At 47.1% G+C, this 16842-nt stretch overlaps 1 protein-coding gene across 1 annotated transcript in view; it reads left to right on the top strand.

Moving 5' to 3' along the window:
* Positions 1-10112: 10112 nt before the first annotated feature.
* CD2 (CD2 molecule) overlaps positions 10113-16842 on the top strand; it is an 11307-nt gene continuing 4577 nt past the window's right edge. Inside the window, exons 1-3 of the mRNA XM_019470807.1 lie at positions 10113-10173; positions 13204-13503; positions 16015-16257. Coding sequence (XP_019326352.1) covers positions 10113-10173; positions 13204-13503; positions 16015-16257 — 604 coding nt within the window. The remainder of the gene's footprint in view (positions 10174-13203; positions 13504-16014; positions 16258-16842) is intronic.

Genomic DNA, 16842 nt, shown 5'->3' on the forward strand with positions numbered 1-16842 from the left:
CTTCCCACCTCAGCCAGGAGGTGGGATTTCAGCCCCAAACAGCTCCTCGTCCCTGGGGTTCCCCCACCTCTCGTCAACCATGAGGGGCCGGCCTTCATCAAATCGTTCATTATGCTTGCAAGTTTAGGTCCCTGACTATACCCCTCACCTCTCAATGTGCCTACAGATGCGCGCTTGGCAGCTTGGTTCCTGCCCCAGGAGCTAACGTTGCCGTCTTCTTTGGTCCGCACCTCCCGTTGCCTTCAAACTTTGCTCAGAGCAGGGGCCGTCTGCCAGCACTGTGCCTCCCTTTCACTCGGGGAGCTGGGTTTGGACCTGCTGGGCTGTGACCACGGATGCCTGATATCCCAGCTGGAGCTGGCTGTGGGTCTGCAGGCAGTGAGTGGAGTGATTCGTGGGTTTTCCCTTTGCTCTTCGTGTGGTCCCTGGGGGCTGGAGGGGTGGGTGTTGTGAGGATGGGGTGAGTCTCTGCCTCCTGGGAGATGGGAATACTTGGCCTATGCCCACTTGGTTTATGGGCATTTTGGGGCAGGAGTTGGTCCTGGTGCACAGGGAGACATCTGTAGTCTGCTCATCGTACCATTGTGCCTAAACACTAATGGTAAGGAAAGGTTCCCATCTGTAGAGGGTGGCTAATGTCAGCTTATTTTTAATTGATTTATTTTTCTGGTTAGCGTATTCCATGTCACACTTAGCCAATATCCATGACAAAATGTTGGATGGGGCTATAGTATAAAGTGTGTATTTTACAGTTAATATTGGAAATGAGGGAAAAAGCAAAACTTGGAACCTGAATTCTATGCAGAATTTTTAAAACTCACCTAAACTGATGACAGCTACTGATAGTTTTCATAGAATCATAGACTATAGAAACTAGATGTATTACAGACCAAGAATTACTTGGAGGCAATTTTCAGCGAATCTTTTGGAATTGCAAACACAGTACATTAAAGAGAATTATTATCTCCTCCTGTATCATATGCAAATGGAATAAAGAAATACAGTTTAGTGGCTATCCTCTTGCCAGTATTGCTGTCTCAGCTTTGGTTTATACAAGTTCCTCTTTGAGGGCAAAATATACTTTCCCAAAACTAAGGAGTGAAGCAGTTTTAAAAGGTTTTTTTGATACTAAAAGTCATGTAATAAGATATCTTCAAACAAACAAAAAATGAAAGAAAAAGATTATGTGATGGTGTTTTTGTCTATGTGAAAAGAATTACAATAGTGACTTTGAATGCATGACTTGAAGCAAAGAGCATTAAGAGTTTGTGTTGAACTCCTGTTCAAAGCTTTCCATCCCAGAGCAGAATGCCTCAGAGATTTCTCCTCTGAAACAACAGACAAACCTATAGTTAGGGGATTCGGGACAGCAGGGATGGGATTCAGTGACGTGTGTGAACGGGTAGTCAGCTGCCTGGCAGTCAGTCTCAATTCACCTCAAGCTGACTACAGAAGCTGGGCTGGGTGGAGGCTTTTCCGAGGTGGCACACGGAGCCTGGAGCAGGAGCTACGTGCTGGGTGGGACAGCCTCTGCTGCTGGTGTCTCTGTTGTCACAGGACGAACTGTGGCAGGACCAAGAGAGGAGGAGGAGGATGCAGAGAGCAGAGTGACCACTGCGGAGGATCCAAGAGGAAGAAAGGGCACAGGCTTAACGACTGAGGGTACAGAAGTGATGGTGAGTAATGGCAGTCAGATGCTGTTTCTTCCCTCAAATAGGTGGGGAGGTTGCAGGGGTCTCAAGCAAGGTCTGTCCTCCATCATCCTGCAATCTCTTTAGGCAATATATAATGTTGTCCTCCAGAAAGCAGTAGTCGCTGCTGCTTCCTCCTCATGCCTACTCCCCCTGGCATTTGGCATGAATCTTGTTCCCCAGACGGATGCACTTCTCTCCCGGTGGTAGATCACAGCTCCCCTGAGCCCCTCTGGCGATGCTTAGCCTGGGGCGCTGGGGACTCCTTACTCCTCTCTACCTTTCTCATGAGCCATTTGCAGCGAATGTGCTGTGCTAGTTTTGATAAGCCCGAGAAGGGGAGTAAACACAAATCTTCCCATGGCAGCAAACGGGAAATACCTTTTCTTTTTTTTCTCCGCCCACCCCCCCACCCCCTTCTGTAGTTCTAGATTTTTCAGGATTTTTCTCCTGACCTCACTTTCTGGTATGGGTTTTGCCAAATGAGATGGGATAAGGGTGGTGGGAAGGCAGGACCCCGGCCAGCTTTTTAGGTACGTGAATACAGGTAAGAACTTGCCTGTTCCTTTTCCTTCCTGTGTGCAAGCTGGGTCAGGATTTCTCTTGCTGCCATAGGAGGCCACGGTGAAAGCTGTGCAACTTAAGCTTCTATTTGTACATATTCCTGCCCAGCTGTTGAGGGTTTGGAGTTCTTTTTCTTCAGGTGATTTAGTTTCTGATAAGGAGTTTTGTTTCCTTACCTTTTGTTGAGAGTTTAAAGCTTTGTTATTCGGCAAATACAAATGCCTGTTTATAGCTTTCTCTGGAGAACCAGCTGTAGATGGAGAGGCCCTTCTTTGCTGGAGAGAAGATCAGTAGGAGTCAACGCTGCCATGAATTTGATATCATCTATCTTAGAAAAACCCAATGGTTAAACAGCCTCAGTGAGAAAGGAAAGTAGATGCCTCTGTTTATACTGAAGTACTGATGCTGCAGAGCTTAAAGGAACTTCCAAGTTAACAAATAACCACTGCAGCTGTAGTTCCAGCCCAGTGCATCTTACCTGTGTGGGCACAAGGCATGCACAGTAACTTTCCATTGAGGCCACATTGTGAACTTGCAGCTCTGCAAAGTGGCCACTAAGGTTCAGCAAATTTTTACTGAGTTGCTGAAAGCAGTGTACAGCAGGGGACATGAGAGAAATGTCGTCAACAAAGAGCCTGCTCTTCTATGATGGAAACAAAAAGGGTGGCTGAAAAGAATGGTTACGCCATCCTGAACCTGACCACTGAGACCTTGCTTGTGGCAATAGATGCTCTGAATAGAAGGTGCTTTTAAATGGTGCTTTGTAGACAGGTAGTTGGGAGCCAGGAGTTTGGGTCATGGGAGCATCTGGTTCCGTTTGTTGTCCTTCTTTGGACTGGCTGGCTGACCTTAGCAAGTCATTTCATCCTCCTCTGCCTCATTTCCCCATCTGTAATGCTGGGGTGATCACATAGGTCTCCTCTGTAAAATGGGTGTAAGCCTTGCTGGTACACAGCAGCACCTCACACCTGCGTGTTGGTGTGGCCGGGAGCTGGGAGATCCCGTGGGGTGCTGCATGTGGAGGTCTGTCCGGGCTGCAGCGAGCGCTGTGGTCCAGCTGCCACAGGATGTCTAACTGCCCAGCATGTGAGGAAGGAGGTTTACCAAAAACTGTTATGGTGGACGGCACCTCTCTCGTTAACTTATGAGATGCTGGTTTCCTTCTGACTCTCAGGAGTGTGACAGAGGGAGTTGGGCCTCATGTATTGCCTTGGTAGAAATACTGTGAAAAGCCACAGCTTGCCTCCAATCCCCCGGTGCTCAGATGCATTTTGCAGAACATCCCCTGCCTGCCTTATTGAGATCTTAAAAAACAGAAATTCTCAGAAATGCAATGACACAGCACCTTAGCCATTACCCTTCCTGGCTGACAACAGGAGCCGTGGGCTGTGAACGTTTAGAAACACGGGCAGCTTTGTGCCTGTACTTTCCCCTGCTGTGGAAAAGGCCCGCTTTTTGCTAACGCTCACGTAGCTCCCTGCTGCAGCTGCCTGGCATTTCCTGTGCGAGCGTGGCATGTTGGCAGCAGAGCTGAGAGCGTGGTCGGGACGGGGGTGAGCCCCTTCTGCTGCCTTGTGGCCCCCGCACCCTGAGGAGCTGTCTGCCTGGGTCTGCTGTTGCTTTTCAGCCCCGATGTGGGGCTGGGTCACCCAGGCGAGAGGGAGGGTGCTGCCTGGTCTGGCCAGACCAAGTTCTGGTCCTGGTGTGCCACCTGTGCTTGCTCAGAGCTGCCGGGGACAGCAGGGTGTCCTGCTGCACTGACTAGCCAAAACCTGCCATGGCAAGGGTCTTAGCTCCTTTTTCTGCCTCACTTTCTGTCCTCACGGCTTGCCAGCTGGCAGGACTGGATGGGTCGATGAGCTGAAATGGCTGTATGTAGGAACAGACAGACATTAGAGAGGCCAAAACCAGGTTCACAGGGCCCAGGAAACTTGTGGGACCAGAAAAGAATCGGGGGAAACTGAGCTGCAAAGTTGGGATCCGCACTGAGCAGCAAAAGGGCTTCTATGCCTTTGTGTGTGGGACTTGTATAAAGGCCATTCAGGGCCCCTCCTAGGAATAAATGCCTTTAGTACTGAAATGTATTACGCAGTTGTTTGTACTTAGTCTCCTGGATCACTTCTCATCCTCCCACCTACCTGTTTTGGACTGTGCCTCACTCCTCTCTAGAGTTATAATAGTATAACAGAATAAAACTTTGTACAAGACATGAGTTATTCATGCTTTTGTTAAGCTGGTGATTTCTGGAGAGTGTCAGATCTTGACCGAGAGATTACTTAGATGGTAGTAACAAGTTGTCTTTCCTGGATATATTTCTAAGAGCCACTGTTCTTCTAATATTTTCCTTGGGTAGCTAGTCCAACCCCGCTCTGGTGATGAAGGTAACAGAATAAAACTTTGTACAAGACACGAGTTATTCATGCTTTTGTTAAGCTGGTGATTTCTGGAGAGTGTCAGATCTTGACCGAGAGATTACTTAGATGGTAGTAACAAGTTGTCTTTCCTGGATATATTTCTAAGAGCCACTGTTCTTCTAATATTTTCCTTGGGTAGCTAGTCCAACCCCGCTCTGGTGATGAAGGGGCATATAGTTGTTAATACAGGTCTTCATGTATTTATCACTGCTAAGGCTGGAGGAGGTTGTTCTGTTCATCTGTCTGGCTTCTTGTGTAAAGCAGATTCATTGCATCATGCCAACAAACTTCTGCTTGGACCGCAACATGTTTTGCAGTAGTAATAATGTCACTGAAATTACTAGAATAAGATACTGAAAGTTAGATCCTAAATCTGCGATCATTATAGATGATGGAAATCCGTGTCAGACAAGCAAGACTGAAATGCACCGTCTACAAGAACAACTGTCTGATGGGGTGCTGACATCTGCTCTAGCCTCACTCGTTGTTGTGAACCACAGATTGTCAGACTGCTCTGTCTAAGGATGTTATGTTCCTTCAGACCAGACTTAAACTGGGCGCCTTTTGTGAGGTTTGGCTGTTGACACAGGCTCACAGGTAGAAAAGAAGAAAACGAGTCTGAGAGAGAGAACACCTGGGGTTGATGATGTGGTATTACAGACATCACAAGGGAACCATTTATCTTGAAATAATGAGCCAAGGGCTATTCTGCACGAGTCACAGTTTGAAAGTTTCCATCTACCTCTGTTTAGAGAAGGATGAAGAAGTTTCTGCAGACAGCCGTTTCAGCACTGTCAGGGTGTGTCACTATTTTTGGAATATTTCCACTGTGTACAGGCAAAGCAGTGCTCTCAGTTTGCATGTAACAGGCTCCAAGCCACTGAGTTACCATCCCCGCCAAACCTTTGGCCAAAGCTTTATTGTGAGTTCATGATCTTCATATTTGCAGTGCTTCATTCAAGCTGGACTTCTTCCTTTCTTGGCTCTGTCTAAGGCAGAAGTGAAAAGGAGGGGATATGTGGCCTTCAACAGCCAAATGGCTGAAACTGTATGTGGAAGCCAGCAGTTCCTTGGCATTTCACAGTGCAGGGCAACTCCTCCTGTCAGGGCTGACTTTGCTTCTTTCCCACTCCAGCCACTGCCCACAATTCACCCCGTCCTGCAAAGTTATGCTAAAGGAGAAGGGAATGTGCCATCGTGAAACCCTCAGCTACCGTCCAGGGCAACCCAGATGGAGCCCAGCTGTTAGTCTTGCAGGCTAGAGTGCAAACTCAGGATTGCTCCCAAGAATAAGGTTAGCCTTATCCAAAGCTTCCCCTCCACATGATATTAGCCATCTGGTGTTTCAGTCAAGATCACATTTGCTCTTCTCCTCACAAACTATGCCTAACTAAAGGCCTGTCTTTGTGAGAAATTTAGAGGTGTGAATTTGCAATACTCTTGTCATCTTTCATGGTGAGGGTCTCAGGTGGTGGTGAGTACAGGGTGTCTGACTGTACTTTCAGGGAAGAGTAGTGAGTCCCATGCAAATGCCATTTAATACGACCTAAGCTTCATACCAGAGGAGATGGTGCAAATTATCAGATGGGCTACAAATCCACACTGGCTTGTTGCATGCTGACTTTCCTGAGAATAACGTGCTAAGTGTATTTGTACTCTTCCTTTTCTAGATCTAATAACGTTCTCTTTTGTTATTAGCCTCAGGCATGAATGTTTATTGGCTTATCACTAGGTTGAAGACTTAGAGCTGGGAACAGTTACGTATTGTCTCTTGAGATGCTGCCTTCAGATGTGTGGGAGTCTGTCACCTTTACATGGAAATGTAAGTATGGTACTTACATTCCCTGTGAGGAAAGTGCTTAGTGTTTTACAAAGAACAGAAGAGTAAAAGAGAGAGCAAGCAAATGTATATGACTACAGTGCTTTGTGGCTTTTGCAGTGGAAACAATACCACAGAGATAGCAGTGGCTGCAAAGAAACACCCCGCTGCCACAGCTGCATTCGGTCCTCTGCTCTACTGTGCGTCAGAAGATGGAGATGTCTAGCAATGCAGTGGGCTAACCAGAGGCCAAGCATCCCCAGCCATGGGCTGACAGGCCTGACTGAAGACAGGTCCAGCACCACCGTACTGGGAGACATCTCCTTTTCTGTCGGTGCCCTGGTTTTCTAGATGGCTTGTGTTTAGCCCAGCAGTGTTACTTCCTGTGTAACGGGTAGGAGAGAGGGTGTCTGCAGTGAGCAGAAGAGTGTGAAGGCATGGTTATCTGCAGGCCTGGCAGACCTCACCTCGTCCTGCCCAGACGAGGTGGTGTCCCAGCTCTACTTGGGACAGCCCTGTTTGGGCTGTGGCAGCACACAGCTGCGAGCAATAGCTCTTGCCGTGCCTGTCCTGCTCCTTGGGGAGCATCGCTGGTTGGTGCAGGGGGCTGCTCTGCCAGTGCTCCCTACTGTAGCTGTTTTCAGGACATGCCTCCCACGCCGCATTGCTGAAGGTACATGCTGGCCTCCAGAGCTCCTCTGGGGCAGTAGCCCAAAGCTGCTGTGCTTTCCAGAGATACCCATTTGCCTTCAGACACCCTTTCCTTAATGCCTTCCTTTGGGGGGAAACAGAGACATCAGTGCAGGGACTTTCAGTGCTTCCCTCCCACTAACATCCAGAAAATCCCCTCCTTCTTCTAAAATGGGGATCGAAGCCCAATCAGGACTGCAGCACAACATTGTCTTGCTCCTTAAGAGAGGGAGGGTAAAGCCGCAAGGATATTGCCATTTCCCCACTTCTCATCTGACAGGAAGGCTGAGGTTAGAGACACAGGGTGCTTTCTCCTTGTCCAGCTGGGTCTGATGGCGCAGGAGGTTCCCGACGCTGGTTAGAAAAGGGGCTGCTTGGTGGGATGGACTATGCACATGCCAGGATCTCATGGGGAATCCTTGCTGCAGGTGCGTGGTGTGTCCCTTTGCTGGCTCGGCTGTGCTGTTGTTATACAAAATCTCTAAGCAAGTTGATTTTGTGCACATGCACCCAAGTACTCAGAAGTACCAAGGCCTGACGTCACTTCTGTGATGCACAGTGGAGAGGGGACATCAGCTATTGAGCCCTCGCCACTTTTCTTGAGTGCCTCTTCACTGCTCACAGCAAACTCATTTTTGAACAGACCTTTTATATCCTTTAGGACTGGTTTCTTGCTCCTGTCTACCTGTTGCTCCAACAGGAAAAAGGATGCCACATTTGATGTGCTATAACTGGTCTGCTGGAGCATAGGGGCTTCCAATCTGAGTAATTTCAGTTGTGATTTTTACAAGAGAGCGGGCATCTGGGCATGACAAACTTGATTAACTGGAAGTAGTGGCCTTTCTTATGAATACAGGGCATCCTTTTAAGCCTTATTCTGCCGCTGTGGAGCTTTACCTCTCTTCTCTCTCTTGCTTTCACACACACCTTTCCATTTGTATTTCATGTACCAGTCCCCGTTTCTGCCTGCAGCTCCGCAGCAGGCAGTATCCAGCGAGCAGGCTCTGTGTGTGCACAGAGCAGAAGGACGGTCCCTGCCCCAGCGCGTTTGCAATCTGAGCATGCCCACAAACAGACAAAGCACAGGGGTACGCTGGAAGCAGGCAGTGGCTTTGAGGGATGTTGCCTTGAGGAAGAAGCAAGACAGGTTGAGCAGAGCGTAGCTGGTGGTTTCAGCATGCCTGGGGGCCTCCCTCCACTCTGCTTTATGGACCCAGCAAAAAAAAAAAAACAGCAGGAGAGATTGGGGTTGCTGCCTTTGCCCAAAGCCCTGCAGGTGCTCAGGCTGGAAGCAGATGTGTCCAAGCGTGCAGACCTTGCATGTCCCTGCCAGCGTGGCTGGGGAGAGAGGTCCCCACAGTCCCCCAGGGCCAGCACCGCCAGCACAGTTGTCTTGGCTGGGGAGATGCCTGGGCATGACAGCCCCTGCCCTCAGCTTGTTTTTCTCCACAGAGTGTGGAGGTCAGGCACAGAAATGTCATCTTGCTGCTGTTGCTTCTCTCTCCTTTTGCATGTGCCTCCCTTGTGCATTCTTTGTAAGGAAACAATAACAAAAAGAAGGAAGAAAAGCTAGGTTTTCCTGCAATTTGCAAAGGCAGCAATACTGTGACCTTAGCGCATTTTACCTCAGGTAACTTCTCCTTTTGTGCAAAAAGGAGTAGTTTTTACCAGTGTTAGTACCAGTTAAAAGACGACGAAGCTAGAGAAGGGGAGGTGTCTTACAAGACCTTCCTATAACTTCAAGGAAGAAGAATGACATGAATGAATGAGGAAAATTTATCTAATATTGTACATCTCCTGTGCCACAGCTTTTCTTCTGTCTTCTTTCTTGGTCTACATCTGCGATAAAAAGCTGGAAGATTTCAGTGGCCACTGTAGCAGAGGGATTGTGCTGTCCTATAACTAAGGAAGAAGAATGACATGAATGAATGAGGAAAATTTATCTAATATTGTACATCTCCTGTGCCACAGCTTTTCTTCTGTCTTCTTTCTTGGTCTACATCTGCGATAAAAAGCTGGAAGATTTCAGTGGCCACTGTAGCAGAGGGATTGTGCTGCGGATGATATGATTCAAAATCCTCACCACCCTATCTGTTTCATATTGGAATCAGGAATAAAGACTTTATTAGCTTCTCATGTGTTTTTGAACCTAACTCCCATGCCTCTTCCCAGCTTCTTTCCTCACCAACTTTCCCACACCAACCAGCTTCAGGGCTGGTTTCCTGGCTAGACCCAAGGAGGTGTTTTCATCCCCTTCCATGCTCATCCCTCTTTTGCAGCTTGCTCAAATGTCCTGCCATGCCTGCAGGACACCTTCACGTGGCACCGACCAGCCCCTCATAGATCAGACGTTGATGCAAAGCTGATCCTGATGGCTTCCAAGGGAAATGTGCCTCCTTTCTATACGTTGTCCAACAGCCATCGGCTACCTGCTCCCCGCTGGGGGTCCTGGGCTTGCTGTCCCCTCGCTGCTGCTGAGGCTGTGGGGGAGCAGAAGGATTTATGGGGGAGAGGATTCCTATCACCTCCCCCCCCCCCCCCCCCCGCCCCAAAAAATGCACCCATCCCACCAGGACGGTGGCATGCCGATGGCGGATGCTCTTCGGGTGATCATTGAAGAGGACGAGGGCCCCGGTTGACCCTCCAGCTGGGCAGACAGACTTCGGGGGCATTCCTGCATTTTCGTGTGTGTTTTCCTTGTCACTGCACGTTGTCCCCATCCTGATAAAACACCCTGTCGAGAGGTATTTCTGCCCATGGTTTTCGTGCCTCTGCTAGAAATGAGAAGTGCTAGGGTGAGAGCTGGGAGGAGGGGAGGAGGGCACAAGGGCTGTACTGACACATCCCATGACTGCTTGCTCACAGCAGAAAATCCTTTCACCTACCAGGAGCTTTCATTAGACAAGGCGACACTGGATTTTTTTGACCCTGAAAATGAACTTTAGGAGGATTTACCTAGTCAAGTGCTTGCTGCTTTTATTTCCCAGTGTAAAATGTGAGTTTTTCTTACTGTTTTTTCGCTCTTTCAGGCTAGCGTTGTTAAAATTGCATCTTAAACCATTTACAACTTGGTGGGATGTTACTGATAAGAAACTAGTTCTCCTTTCCCGATGAGTGAAGACCTTTGGGTTATTGCTATTATTATTTGATTTAATTTTCAGCAGGGGGGAGGGCAGAACCTGAGTTTCCTATTCCAGTTATAAAAATAAACTGTAAACAGTTTTCGTTTTAAGTTAACGAGCCTTAATTTGACACATGTATAATGAGAAATGTCAGCATGCAGTTTTCTCTCTGCCCTCGAGGTAGCTTGTGCTACATTAGAGAACGAGTTCGCGGTGCATTATCATATGAAATTTCCTTTTCTTATCAAAGATGAGCAAATCTTTTGAAAGTGCAAATTATATTCTTCCATAAATATTAACAGAAAGAGTGATATATCTCAGTGTCTTCAGTGGAGTTGAAGAAGTCTAAGATGTGAAAACAGCAAGCAAATAAATACATCTTTTATATTTTGTATATTATTGCTCTCATTATTTTTTAAAATATTAATCTAAAAACTTAATTAAGGTGTTAACTCATAGATTAGAGAAGGTCATAAGAGATGGAGACAATACAATCATGCATAGATTTTTTTTTTCTCTGTTCATTCCACTACATATTGTAGGTATGGCTGGGGGGGGGGGTTTTTTTTTTTCAGAACAAAATTAATAGATAAATAAGGAATTTTTTTTTTTTAATAGATAAAAGGAATTTTTTTTTTTTGTACGTGATATATAAAACATCTTCCGCAGCAGAAATGAAGATTTTACCCTTGAATGGAAAACTTGTTTCATAGACTTCCTTACTTCTAACAAAATTAATAGATAAATAAGGAATTTTTTTTTTTTGTACGTGATATATAAAACATCTTCCGCAGCAGAAATGAAGATTATTCCCTTGAATGGAAAACTTGTTTCATAGACTTCCTTACTTCTCTAAAGTTACTATGGGAGCTTTTCCTTTTAACGCTTTCGTGTGACTGCAAGTGAGCTCTACACTGCCAGTTCGGATCTTTCTGCCCCTTGGAGCACATTTCAGTTGGCATTAGCAGAAATGCTGTTTCATTAGCTAAACAGATTTTTAGTATCATATGTGTGGGGTACTCAGCTTTCCATTAGCAAGACTGTGGAGATCAGATAAACATCCAGAGATGTGTCTAGGTGGTCTGTCCATAGAGATACCATTGAATTATCCTTGAAAACTTAGATTTTTTTTTTCCTTTACTTCCAGAGAGAAAAAATAAATGATAGTATCTGTTATGCAAAGAAATCCTATTACTAGCGCTAAATACCTGTGCGTGACTGAGCAGAAACAAGTATCAGAATTCAAATATTTGGGTATAATCTATAGTGTCATCTGTGTGGAGGATAGCTACTTCCAAGACTGTTTGGTTGATAGCTTGATTTCAGAATATTTCACTAGATACATCAAATACCTTGTAAGAAATGCAATAGCGAAATAACAGCCTCTCCTTAGACTGGGGATGAATTGATGGAAGCACTTCAGTATTAATTTTCTTGTTGCAGAGGCACGCTATTTTAGTTCTTTGATTATCTCTAATATTGTTAGTTTCATGAAATAGCAACTAGATTTCAGTTTCCCCTTTGTGATATAGTTTGTCATTGTCCTAGATACCAGAAATTAAGGACTGTAATAAAAGTATGCATAAACATAGTTTTTCTCTCTGTGGGGAAAAAGTGCTTGAAATATATAAAATTGGAGCAGAATCAGCTCTATCTGGTGATGTGATGAGAAATCCCCTCCTGCCGATCGGCTTTATCCTGTAAATAGATGAGGAATGAACATAAGAAAATGACAAATTAAATAAGCCATCTGAGCGCACATTCGGTTATCAGTGAGCTTATCCCACCTCACACTTGTGCGCACTTTTCTACCACCTCCTGCAAATTTTCCACCTGCCACGGGAGTGGAGACAGTACCTTACCTGGAGTGACCTCCCAACAAACTTTGCACTCCAAAGTCCCGGTTCAGCCGAGATGGGACTTGCAAAGGCTGTGAAGCAGCCTGGAGGGGAGAGGGCAGGCCACCCAGGCACAGCCCGAGGAGTACATCATCTCCACTGGTAGTAACGTGATTGAAGTTTAGCAGCCTTGGCTTTCCTGAACATCCCCTTCAGCAGCCACGCGCTAAGTGCTGCCCAGTCCTGGTAGCACCTTTGGGAAGCACCTACTCTCACCTGTTCTGGAGAGGGGACCCGTCATCGAAGGAGACCTGCAAAGAGAAAAGATTTTTTTGTCCTTTGCTTATCTCCTAATGTCTCCAGTGCCCGATCAGTTCACAGGATGTGGTTAGCTGTTTGTTTCTCCCCACCTTGCTTGTCCCACCATGATCCTGTGCTAGAAAAATCAAGTGGATATATTTCAGCGGGGCAGGGTGCTCAGGATGGGTGAGGAGGGGGCACTGCAAGCTGGCAGCACTGGGTCTGCCTCCAGTTCAGTGCCTTACACTCACTGCTTGACATGGGCCACTATTGTTATTATTATTGCCATCACTGTTATTGCTGAACTGATCCTACTCTCCAAGGGCACTACTAGTTTGTGTTCTTGCTGTCCGCAGTGATGTTTGCAGTGATGGGCGCTCTAAGTACCAGCCTGTGCCACGTGCAAAACACACTGAAGTGACCTTATTTTCGGGAAAGGTTAAGTTCAGGGTTAAGTTCGCGGGCAGCCATGAATCTTGGCATCCAAAATCACTCCAAATAAGTCAGCCAGAATATAAAGCCAGCTTTTGAAAGCCAGACTCTTAGCTTCCTTGCCTCCCAGAATTAAATTGGGCGCTGACATTTATCTAATGAACGATCAAGAGGCGCTTTGGAGCAGGGGAAGAAAACAGCATCAGTAACGAAGAGAGGCAACTCAGAGGGGGTAGCAAGTGACAACCTTTCGGGTCACCGCTATGGCTGCCAAGCACGGCAGCGGGGGCTGCTGGAGACACGCTGATGAGCTGGTTGTGCTTCCCTTTACAGGCTCTGTCACCAACTGGATTTACATGGCAGTGAATGAGTCTGCTCTTCTCAGCATCACTTCTGCTGCTGGGAGTGTACATGATGCAACATGGCTGAAAGACAGAAAAAGGTTGCTTCAGATAAAAGATAAGACAGTTAAGTACTATGTGAACAAGGACCAGTGCAGGTGTAAGATATTCCTAAATGGGACTCTGCAAATAGAGCGGGTGATGAAAGAGGACAGTGGAAAGTACACGGTGACTGTTTATCAGGAGAATGGAAAATTGAAGGCAGAAGAAGATACAATGTTCATCATTCAGGGTGAGTTTTTGCTCTTCCCATACCATTCCGAGCGTAGCTGAATAAGACTTGGTATTCCCGCTCTCTCCTACAGCCTTTTCTACTCATTGGCCCCCTTTCTGTTTTGGAGGGTCTTCTGTGAGACGTACCTCCTTCCTCTCCCCACTGACAGCAGTCTGCCGCTCTGCTCCTTTCACTTGCTTCTGTTGATGCCCTCTGGTCCCCTGCTTCTTTCTGGCTCCCCTCTTTGTCAGCCACCAGGCTTCTATGTGTGCCCAAGCAAGCAGCTGTGAGCACGTCCGTGTTGGCAGCAGGGTGAGTGCGGATGGCTGCACCGCAGCACCGCACGCGGTGCTGGGACCCCTCAGGCCCTGAGCTGGGGCGGCACCGCACGAGCAGGGCTGTGCTCCCAGCAGCACCCTGCTTCCAGAAACCTCTTGTGGGAGTGCAGCAACCTACGTGAGGTACGCCTGTGGCTGTGGTACTGTGCGCTTCTGGTGCTATTTTATAGGCACTGAGTTATGACTTTTGGTCTCTAGCCACTGCTCCAGCAAGGTGAGCACCTTGTGTTGCATCTGCCAACCTCCTGAGAAGAGCTCAGGAGCCCACATGGCGCTAAATGCCTGTATTTAGGCAATGCAATCCCACTCCACTTTTGCTCTAACGTAAAAAATAGCCAGCAGTCACCTCCCCTGAGATACACCACAACAGGAGTTGAATTTGCAGGGGAAGAGGACTCCTGCACCCTAGCCTTGCATAGCATAACACAACAAATAGGAAGATTGTGCTGTTCAAAGCACACTTAAGCACACGCCTGGGGGTTTCAGCTGCATGGGTTCAAAGCATGAAGGCAGCCTCCATTCCTGTGCTGTATCTTGTCCTGAGAGATCAGAGCGGTAGCAGCCCAAAGCTTTTGGGACGAGCAGGGAAGAAGGGGCTGGCTCTTCTGGTCCTTATGGCTGCTGCCACCTCTCCACACCACTAAGCTGTCAGGCAGTGTGGGTTTTTTCCCAGCAAGAAGATGATTTTGCTGTGTCCTTCCTCAGCCAGCATGCACACCTCTGCCAGCCTCTTGAGTTTGTGGGCACCAGCTGGCACTACAGAAATGATACCTTGATGAGGCGGCGGCAGCAGCAAGGACAGCTGGAATGGTTTCTGTGCAGTGGGAGGCCTTGTGGCTCACAGACTGCTGAGAAGTGAAGGTGTCTCGCTACTCTGGGAATTATTATTGCAAACTGCCTACAGATTCAGGAAGTCATCAGGGCCTGATGCTACTTACTTATGCTTTAAGGCACCAAGCTGTCATTGGGGTGTCCTGGGTTCAATTTCAGGTTAAGGTTGCAACCTAGCTATGTGCTGCATCATGTCATCTACTGTGCAGCAGAGAGGTTGCCTTACCTCTGATAGCAGTTTTGGAAGTAAAGTCCTTTAGTAACTGTCAGGTGCTAGAGTCATTTGTCAGCCAGATTATACTTTGTTACTAGAGTTGGACAAACAGTTTTTCCAAAAAAATAATAGTTTAGATTATATCATCACACAAGTGCATCACCAGGATCTGGACTCCAGTGTTTCACACTGGGGTGTTCCCCTGAATGATAGGTTACAGCTTGCAGAAGAGGAGTGGGCTTAACGAGGAAAGGGTGGCTGCAGATGTCACAGCATGAACCTAGACTGCATTTGCTACAAGCAACCCTTATTGGCTTTAAAATTTATGCTCTCTCTAACTTACACTGCCTATAACTAGAGGTGGCTCTGGTATGTTTTTGTTTATCTGGTCTAAAAGGTAGAAATTAAATTTTTTCTATCGGATGTCCCTGCCAGTTGCCCCTAGTTGAGGAAAGCCCCACAGGCTTTTCTGGCTCTTTCAGTGCCACCAGTGATAGAGAATCTGGAACAGAAATACAGCTAGCTGTTTTCAGGACATAAGAAGAGTCAGAAATCACTTCTCTCTGTCATAACCTCATTGAGAGCTAAGAGTTGTCTGGTTTGTGTTTTCTATTCTGTTTTGATGGGTTTTCATGCTGTGGCTGTGGTGCTAGCTGAGTGCCTTCAGTAGTACATAAAGCATCGTAAGTAGCTGTTTGCCCTGTCTTAGAGGAAATCTCTGCTGATGGCCACAGGCAGATCAGAGCCGACTTCATTTGCACCAAAACATTGGGACCAGAGTTGGAGAGGGGGCTGTGGCTCCAAGTCCCTCCCATCTGCTGCCTCCCCCAAAAACACAACATCCTCCCCTCACCTGCCTGGCTGGCTGACTGTGAGCCAGGCTGAGCCTGAAAGTAGTCCAGCCATGGTGGTGCAGCTCTGCCTGGCTAGACCAACTACGTAGGCTAATATACTGCATTTTCTTTATCATTGCCATGTTACTTCTGTAGTAGAGGTTTAATTTGCTCTTCATTCTTCTCTGGCCTCATTAGCTGGTGTTACTCCCTTACTGCTTATTGGGGGCTAATTCTCTTTTCTGCTTAATAATGGAGGTTTTCAAAAGGAGAAACCATCTCAGACGTGCCTGTCCCTTCTCTTCTTTTTCAGAGCCTGTCCCTCAGCCAATCCTCAGTGGTGAATGCATGAATAAAAATGTATCTGTCAAGTGTGAAGTGAAGCAGAAGACTAAAGACGAAACAATTATAATAGAATTGACTACAGATAAAAGCAAAAAAACCCAAAAGAATGCAACAAGGTTGGAATTGCACACGCGGTATTCTGGGACGTTCAGATGTGTTGTTAAGAACCAAGTCAGCACTAAAACAGCTGAAAAAGTAATTAAGTGCTCAGGTAAGAAATCTATTTTTGCCAGAATCTGCTAGGGTGGACCCACAAAGCCTGACACCATTGCATGTGTCTGTAGGAGTGGTCCAGGTGCCAGGAGCATCGATGGTTCCTGGTACCCAGTATTGCAAGTCTAACACCGCTGCAGTTATTGGGAGCCAATGCCACTGTGGTAACCGGGATGTGAGTCATGCTTTCTGCTTGGCATTCCCCAGCTTTGTCACGTCTCCACCGTCCCCACTCTGCTGCTGCCTGCCCCACTGCCACCCTTATGGCATCCCTGCTCTAACAGCAGGGAGGACAAGCCGGGGGCAGTGGGATGTGAGGTGGGCCATGCTCCTCTTCTTCTCCTGCGGCCAGTGGTGTTTTCCCCCAAGCTCAGTGAGGTCAGGAGGGAAGTTATGGAGAATTTAGCTGAGCTTTGGGGTTGCATGGCTCACACGAACATGGCTCAAATGTACCATGGATTTTCTTACTCACTTGAAACGTCATCTTTCTAAACCGCAGACGCAGCAAAAGAATGGAAGGAATTGCATTTTAAATGGGCAAAGTAATGCTGAAAATGATTAGATAGGCAAAAGAAGTCATCCC

The sequence above is a fragment of the Aptenodytes forsteri genome, unplaced genomic scaffold, assembly GCF_000699145.1.
Source record: "Aptenodytes forsteri isolate BGI_AS27 unplaced genomic scaffold, ASM69914v1 Scaffold207, whole genome shotgun sequence".
In the NCBI taxonomy this organism is placed as follows: Eukaryota; Metazoa; Chordata; class Aves; order Sphenisciformes; family Spheniscidae; genus Aptenodytes; species Aptenodytes forsteri.